Genomic DNA, 8,714 nt, shown 5'->3' on the forward strand with positions numbered 1-8,714 from the left:
GATAATTAATCATCATGAATAGAAAGGATTTGATTCATAAAACTTTGCTTTACTATAAAAGTTTATTTTCTCCATAACCCTCAGGATGTTTATTTTGTATAGTTGAGTGTTTTTTGTTTTCTAAGTAATGTGGCGTTTGGGGGGGTATAATGCTTTTTATAGATTTATGGGTTGTGACATTCTCGAGTGGGAAAACCTCCCAACTCCATCAGAACGATGGGTTTTTGGCCACACAAAACAGGAAGAGTTATGGGGTTGGGGGTCAGAGAGAACTGACTCTAAGTGTTTCCACTTACAACTGTGAAATCTTAAGTAACTTTTCACTCTTCTGAGCCTTGGTTTCCTTATGTCTGAATAGGGATAATAATATTTCCATCTTGGAGGATGTTCAAAGGGTTAAATTCATGCATACATTCATTCATTTATGCAAGTATTTATTTATTTATTTATTTATTTACTTACTTACTTACTTACTTATCTGTTTTTAAGGATAGCACAGTTCACAGTGGCCCATGTGGAGATCGAACCGGCAGCCTTGGTGTTATCAGCACCACACTCTAACCAACTGAGTTAACTGACCACCCCACAAGTATTAATTTTTGAGAACCTACTATATACCAGACATTCTTCTGGGTACTGAGACTACGAAAGTAAACAAAACAGGAATTCTAATAAGATAAAATTTGGGGGGAAATTGAGATTGTTTGTATGAAATAAAACACTTTAACATTATTTATTCCATTAATATATGCAGTACTTATGTCACTAGTAGAAGGCTTAAGAAGCATTTAGCTGCAGCAGAGTAGAGATTCAAATTAGAAATTCAGTTAAGTAGTAAACATATTCTGATAAATAAAAATAATGTAGAAATGAGATAATTGCTAGTAAAAATATTTGCAAATTACTTTTTATTATGTAATCTGATAATTTCATGATAGCTCTTTGGGTATACAAACATGTATATACAACTTTCTAAACATGTAAATAAAAAGCAGTAGTTTAGTATATCTGCTGGAATTCATATTACTGAAAACCTTATCAAATCATTTATTATAAAAATCAGTAAAATTCTTTAACACATTCTGAAAATTTTGGGCTGTGTGTACATAAACATTTTCAAGCTTGCTTTACAGAAAAAGAGTGCCATTTCTATCCATGTGTTCATAGCGACTTTCAAAAGTAGTTCAAAGGGGGAAGAAAAATGGTAGCAATGCCTTGAAATACAGCATTAATTAATACTGACTTATGCTGGGACATCCATGAAAGATCCTTTGTTATCACATGTAGTAAAAACATTAAAAATCAATACTATTTCTATGACTAAAACATAGAAAATAAGACTTTATTTTCTTAGACTACCTTGTTATCATGAAAAACTGCATTCATTCTGCAGATATTACTGACACCTCACATTATTTCTTTAAAAATATTTACGATATTTGAAATTCAAAAGGAAACCCACAAGACATTCTCCTCCCAATACATTCATTGAATGCAGATTTAAGTGAGCACATCTCATTTTGATTGTGCCCTTTATTTGCATACTTTAAAAATGACTACAATATAGTACATTTGTATTTTTAACTGGTACCAAAATTAAGATGAACGATCTATGCAAAACCAGTGGCCTGTATTTCTAGTAACAGTTGTCATAGGCAAAAAGAAAAAAAAAGCCCTGAGTCAGTGTTTTTTTTTGCAAAAGTAATGAAGATAGTGCTCTGAAATCATTTTATAACTTATGAAGTAGTTAATACTGTCCAGTATTCATTTGTTTTCTTTCCATTTTGATTGACGAGAGGTATGGCTTTTGTTTAGTTAATCCAATTGAGCTCATTTCTTAATACTCAACTTCATTTAAATCCTCAGAATATCCTGATGATTGCTGAGTTACATCTTCCATATCTGTCAGAAGAAAAACAGACAATAATAGTTTTCTTTTTTAATTGTAGAAAAATACTTAATTTGCATTCTTATGATTTGAGACTATTGCAAAATCCCTCTTCAATCAAGCTTATACTATTGGAAAAAATACTGTTACCTGCACAGGATCCTGCTTGAAATTTAATATCATCAATGGCAATATCGCTTCTTATTGATACTCCCCGCATGGCTTCAAAAATTATCTGAAAAATAATGAAGTTTGAATTTAGAAATAGAGTCATCCTGATAAAACAATGCTGGTCAGGGGCAGATCCAGGCTGTGTGAGTCTGGAAGCTTTGATTATTTTGAGGGCCCCCTTTAAGGAAAAGAATACAACATCACAAATTTAAATTTAGGTACAAAAGAGAGTACTTATTTGGAATTCAAAGAAATTCACAACAAATTACTGGAGCCTTGGAGATTCAGGTCCTTTTCTTCTGAGACTTCTTTAGACAATTTCCCAGAAATGCTCACCTTGAAATGCTTCCTGGTGGCCATCTGGTTTCCCTTCCTCATCTAGAACATTCTATAATACTCCCAGCACTCACAGGGCCTATGAAAACGATGGGTCCAAAAGCTTAAGCCCTCTTAGGCTCTCCATAAATCTACCTTTGATGCTGATACTAGGTGGAAGAATTTAATATCATTGTTAAAACCCATGTATGAACAGCAAAGTATAATTAAAGTTACCAAAAGTTCAATGGTTCACTCATCATGTTAAATAACATAATTAATATTCAAGAAAGCTCAGGAAGAAGAGGGAACCACTTTCATGGCTTTAGATCCTTAAAAGAAAGTAACTAATCAAATATTCCGGTTCTAGGGTAAATAGATTACATTACAATTTCTATGGCTGCTCCCCAAATGGTTAATAAAACACTGAATACTCCAGGGGGATTGTTGGTAATAAAACGGGTCCAGAAAACACATTTGCTCTACTCATTTTATGAGCAAATAACTCCCCATAAGACTGGTTTATGATTTAAAGTAAATCAAAGACTATAAAGTGGAAAATTAATAAACATATGAAGCTATCTTGAAATTAATGACTCAAAGATGCTTTATTGACAGAAATGTGGCAAAATAACATTAATAAAATCCTAAGGACACAACCCTAAACAAGAATCCCATCAGTGACAAGAAGAGGAAAAAAATGCCCTAACAGATCTAGATAGGAATACAGTTAAAAAGCATGTTGGTTTTCTAAAAAATAACAAAATCTGTTTTTTGACCACCAAGTCTGCAATGTAAAGTATAACAGACAAATTACCTGATGGAATTACATTCTTAATAGTCTGTGGTTGGGCCAAACACTTGATTTCATAAAATCTTCTCCTTTGAATTTCCTTAATACTTAAGTGATATAGCATTATGCTTTTCCTCTTGTATTACAGATATACATCCTATTAGTAAATAATTGTGGTTGTTTAAAACTAAGATAAAATATTTTTTTCTTGTAATTTAAGTGTGTTATTTTTTCAAATGGTTACTAAGTAATTAGGACATAAATACTTGTTAAGTTGTTTGGACCCAACTACTTAATAAATGGAACTGTTAGGTATTTCTTTTGGTCTAGGGGCACCAGAAAAAATTTACTGAAACTAAGTGCACCATGAACAAGAAAATTTGGAGATCTAGCCTTAGCTGAGTACCTGGCACATAATAATTCCTAGTAAATGTTAGGCAGTATGATGAACATAAATGATGTAAATATTTCAGTGAGCTGAGAATTTGTCTAACATTTTCTTTCACTGGTGTCAAAATATTAGAAACCAGGAAGGAAAACATCTGAGAGCAGGGAAGGAAAGATAAGCAAGGAATTGAAAGGACATGAAATCATTTTGTTTTTGATCAATAGCATCTCAGGTTCTGCTTAACATTTTAACAAATCCCTTAGGAAGGAGCATAATTAAAATTTTGCCACTTGTTAACACTTCTTCTACAAGGATAATCTGATGATGGGAATGTCATCGGAAGGCCACCCACATAATTTTTTCTAGAGGATGAGTCTCAAATGTCAGCAATATGACAGAATTCTAAAAATCATCTACACCTGCCTAACCCACTGACGATGTGCATTTCTCTAGCTCTGTTTTTCTCCCTGAACTCCAATCTCATATCCTACTGTACACTTGACATACCCACTGATGCCTAACAGACTTCAAAAACTTTGCATGTCAAAAAAAAACAAAAACAAAAAAAGAAACCCTGTTAATTTTCCTCTTGCATGCACTGAACTCACTCTTCTACACTGTTCCACCCAAAGTCTTCCTCCTCTTAATAAATGGCAACTCCATCCTAACAGTTGCTCAGGCCAAGAAATTTGGAGTCATCTTGGCTCCACTCTCTCAAACGCCATATTCCATATGTGAGAAAGTCCTGCAGGCTTCTGCTGACCTCTCACCTCTGCTACACAGCCCACACCACCACTCCTCTTCCAGAGCGACTGCAGTAGTCCCCCAAATCTCCCTGTCCCCATACAGTCTCTGTGTAGTAGCTGGAGAGGTCCTTTTAAAATATAAAGCGGATCATATTACCTTAAAGCCATTTGATGATTCCTTATTGCTTTTGGAATAAATTTCGATTTCGAACTCTTCCATGTTATCCAAGGCCTTTCATGATTATGCCTTGAGATGTCTTTGACCTCATTCATTACCTGATCTGTTTGACTTATTCCTTTTCATAGCACTTATTATCACCTGATGCTACCTTATATGTTTTAGGTTTACATTCTCTGCCTCTCCCCCACTAGAATGTAAACTTCTGAAGAGTGGGAACTTCATATGTTATGTTGCTCATTGTAGTATCCCCAGTACTTAGAATAGCAAGTGGCCAATAAATATTTATTAAAATGGAATATTTTGGCTTCTTACTATAGGAGCTCAATCTGGATGCCTGATATAACTATTGGGAATACCACGTGTGCCACGGTGACATGAATTAGAGACTAGAGAGATTTGGGAGGGAATATATTTTTAGAGGCAATAATAATAATATCTTTTAATATGTTGATGCTTCAAAGTTTATAAAACCCCTTCATATACATAATCTCATCTGACCTCACTCTAAATGTCAGCATGGCAGGAATTATTGCCCCATTTTGAAAATGTATAAACAATCCCACAGATGATGAGATTTCCCCCAAGGTCACCCAGGGCTTGTGACATCCAGGGGAAGGAGTGTATTTTGGAATTTCTATGGTGGGAGGGAGTGTAGAGCAGTAGCTTAAAGATATAAACTCTGGAACCAGTCAGATCTAAGATTAAATTTTCACTCTGCTGCTTACCAGCTGGACATCTAGTTTCCCCCGCCCGTAATGAGGAACTATAAGATCAACTGGAAGAACTTATGTACAGCTCTTAGCAATGTAAGTGCCTGGCATGAGAAAATGGCTGAAGTCTGTGTTTTATTAACACTAAGATGTTTTAAAGACACTAGTTCAACCCGGTCTCCAGATAGCCGTTTGGGATTCCTCAGGGAATTACTAAACCCAGAAGAAAACTCCTCAGGGCAGATTCACATCTGTTCCACTCTAAGTCCAAGGGAATGGTCTGGGGTCTTCTTTCCAGATTGTGAGCTGAAAATCTCTCAGGCCATTCTGTACCCTTTGAACTGGTAACACCCCAAGATGTTACTCTAGGTGCCTCAAAAAACAACCAGCCACCTGCAAGTCTAGTAGATACAAGGCCCTGTACCCGACCACCTGGCTTGGATGCTGAGGAGCCACCTATTCCTCAGAACTCTGATCCTAGAACTCTTGTGTATCAGCATCATTTGGGGGTTTTAAAAAACATCTATACTCAGGCTCCACCTGAGAGACTCAGATTCACTTAGTCTAGAACAGAGAGCCTCCATCTTTAGCATGTATCAGAAACACTAGGAGGGCTTGTTAAGACACAGATTTCTGGGCCCCATTCCAAGAGTTTCTGGTTCAGTAGTTCTGAGGTGCGGCCTGAGAATGTGCATTTCAAGTGAATTTCATTTTAAGTGAATTTGCATTTAAGGTGTTGCTGCTGGTCTCAGAACCAACTTTGAGAATATGTGAATAGGGTATGGTGCCCTAATAGCATAACAAAATTAATCCATCATCTCTGAATGATGATCAATTATATTAGTAAGTTTTTGAGAGATCCACTTTTCTCCTGTAAACAGATATTAAATCACTAGCAAAATCATTCCTGGGGCTACCTGTTATCCTTTACTAAATTTCTAGACAGATTTATCCATGCTGAGATAATGGACCATCCCTGGATAATGCCACATCTCCCCTGTCATTTGTTCTTTGGCAAGGTAGCACCCTACATGGCACCGCAACCTAGGGCTGCCTGAGCTACAAGGCCTTCCCATTCACACGCAGATCTGTAGAAAATTAATTGTGGTTGTGGGTGGTTTAAAATAAAGTTCTTATTTTTAATACCTCTTCCCAGAAATATTTGGGCTTAGACCAAGCAGCCTATGGTTAAAGCTGAGGGGTATTGGTCCAGGGGGTGCATCAGCCAGGAGCAAGGATGAGGAGGAAGTAGGGCTTTTAGTTGAAGGTCACACCTGAGAATTCCTCAGAGCAAGTTCAGGAACAGTCAAGGGTCTGAAAGTGATCTCCCCAGAGCTTTCTGGAGCTTTGGCTCATGGTAGACGGTGAAGTCAGTGGCTGTCAGGAGGCTGCTGCTGATCTTGACGTTAGATTGCCCGCTCAGCCCCATCTATTGGAATGTAAAAGGCTCTTTCCTGTCACTGCCTGGATTCCTTTATAATCGAGATCCTGTAGGATGAAGGTCTTCTACAGCACATGAGAAGACCCAGAAGGAGGCCCAGGACTTAGGATCAAGACTCTCAGTTTCTTGCACATCAGTGTGGACAGAGGCTGAAAAATCTACCCTGCACCATGTACTCTAGTAAGTATAGGCTTACAACAAAAGCCCTTGTATGGGGTAATGATGAGCGAATGATGCAGCTGCAATAACTAATTAGGTAATACCATGTTTAGAAGAAAGGGAGACTCTGTTTTAGAGATTTGCAGGACACATAGAATGTACTTGACACTCATAATATACCAAGACGAAAATAGATACACTTTTATCATTGAGCTGCGAAAATCATTTTATGCATAAACATCCAAGGCTTTCTCTTCTCGCCTAATTTCCCATTCACTGCGTAGATTTAATCAATATAGTCTAATTATGTTTACTCTTAAACAAGTACTGCCTTTATCTATCACCCTGAAAAAGAACAAAACATTCTCTCTGGTAACAAGAAAAAGCAAGAACATCAGAAGCTGGTAGGAACGTTTTCCATTACTTGATTCTTATCTCTTTTGGCTTACCTGGTGTTGCCTCTCACTGCTGTATTCAACCAGGGCTCGGAGCCAGGAAATGCTCTGTTCACCTTTTCTTCTCCATAAGAGGGACCCTTTACTGTTGCCTTCTTTTTTCAAGTAAACACTCAGCAGGCCAGTCCCTGCTCCATACATGTGGTAGAAAAAGGTCAAGCAGTGTTTTCCCGTGACACCTCGCAGGGGACCAGACAAGAGGTGTGCTTTTTGTCCATAAACCATATGGGAGGCCTCGATATACATGTAGTAGCCTTGAGAGCAATGCAAAATCAGGTATTGTTAAAAAGGACACAAAGTATATTCTCTTCTTTCTCTTTTAAGTAGTGTTCCTGGAAACAAATTAAGAGTAAATGGAGGACTGTATGACAATACTGACAAATTAGAGTGAATGGAGCACACGTATGATCTTAAGAGAATAAATTTGCCATGAAATTTAGACCATCAGAATAATGTTCTTCATTTTATAATTTATAATTCAGTTTAATATACAGGACATAACTAATATACGAGTATTATGCCACTAGTGTTATGGTGATTAACACATCAGAATTTATCCTACTAATTCACGGACAACATCCTGGAGCTTCCGGACACTGGTTTAGGGGACAGGGCATGAATTTTGTAGTCAGGTAGATCTGGGTTCAAGTCTTTGCTTTAATATTTGTTGTCTGTGTGATCATGGTTTAATGAATTATCCTCTCTGAACCTATATTCATCATTTAAAAATAAGGGTTAATAGTACCCGTGCTGCTGAGTTGTGAGAGATAAATACCATGTGTAACATATGCCCACATGTAGGACATATTCAAATATTAGTTTCTTGTCCTGCTCTCTTACCTGAGTTTACTTGTGATACTTCTTTTAGTCTTGAAAACATATTTATATAATATTTAATATAATTATATTGGTATTTTATATATTATAGTATATATCATACACTATGTAATATATATATTAATTATATAACACATTATATTTCCATTTTCCTTTCCTAATTTTAGTTTGTGTTTTAATTTGCTGGTTTCAGGCTGAAGCAGGATTAGTCGGCATGTAAATAGCATTGTGCCTATTTTGTGCTGAGATAGTTCCTGGTTTACGTCACTGCTATGCCCCCAGGTCCTACAACTGTCCCTGGAACATAGTAGATGCTCAAAAAATATTTGTTGAATGAACAAATGACTGAATTTTCTTCCATAGCTCTAAGCCACAACAACTGGGACTATTTCCAGAGCACATGGTTCTACCAAGGTCATTCCTGTTGTGTGAGGGTCTTGACAATGAGACATGAACTTGACTAGGATGCTCCAAGGCACAACTAGAACAAATCCAAGTGTTGGTAAAATTAAAGTTTTATCAAAGCAAATGTTCTCTAACTAGTTCCATACCATCCGATGTATTTTTTTAAACCAATCTCACATAAAATAATTCTTTCACTTCATTACCTTCATTCTTTCACTGGCAAGA

General features: G+C 36.6%; 1 protein-coding gene across 2 annotated transcripts in view; it reads right to left on the reverse strand.

The window, feature by feature from the left end:
- Positions 1–889: 889 nt before the first annotated feature.
- The window catches only part of MAMDC2 (MAM domain containing 2), a 155,842-nt gene continuing 148,017 nt past the window's right edge, over positions 890–8,714 (reverse strand). For both annotated transcript variants that reach the window (XM_019661122.1, XM_019661121.1), the window contains exons 12-14: positions 7,242–7,501; positions 2,039–2,123; positions 890–1,902 (exon numbers count right to left, since the gene is read on the reverse strand). In XM_019661122.1, the coding sequence (XP_019516667.1) occupies positions 1,838–1,902; positions 2,039–2,123; positions 7,242–7,501 (410 nt within the window). In that variant the 3' untranslated portion in view covers positions 890–1,837. The remainder of the gene's footprint in view (positions 1,903–2,038; positions 2,124–7,241; positions 7,502–8,714) is intronic.

This window comes from Hipposideros armiger, unplaced genomic scaffold (genome assembly GCF_001890085.2).
Source record: "Hipposideros armiger isolate ML-2016 unplaced genomic scaffold, ASM189008v1 scaffold_335, whole genome shotgun sequence".
Lineage (NCBI taxonomy): Eukaryota > Metazoa > Chordata > Mammalia > Chiroptera > Hipposideridae > Hipposideros > Hipposideros armiger.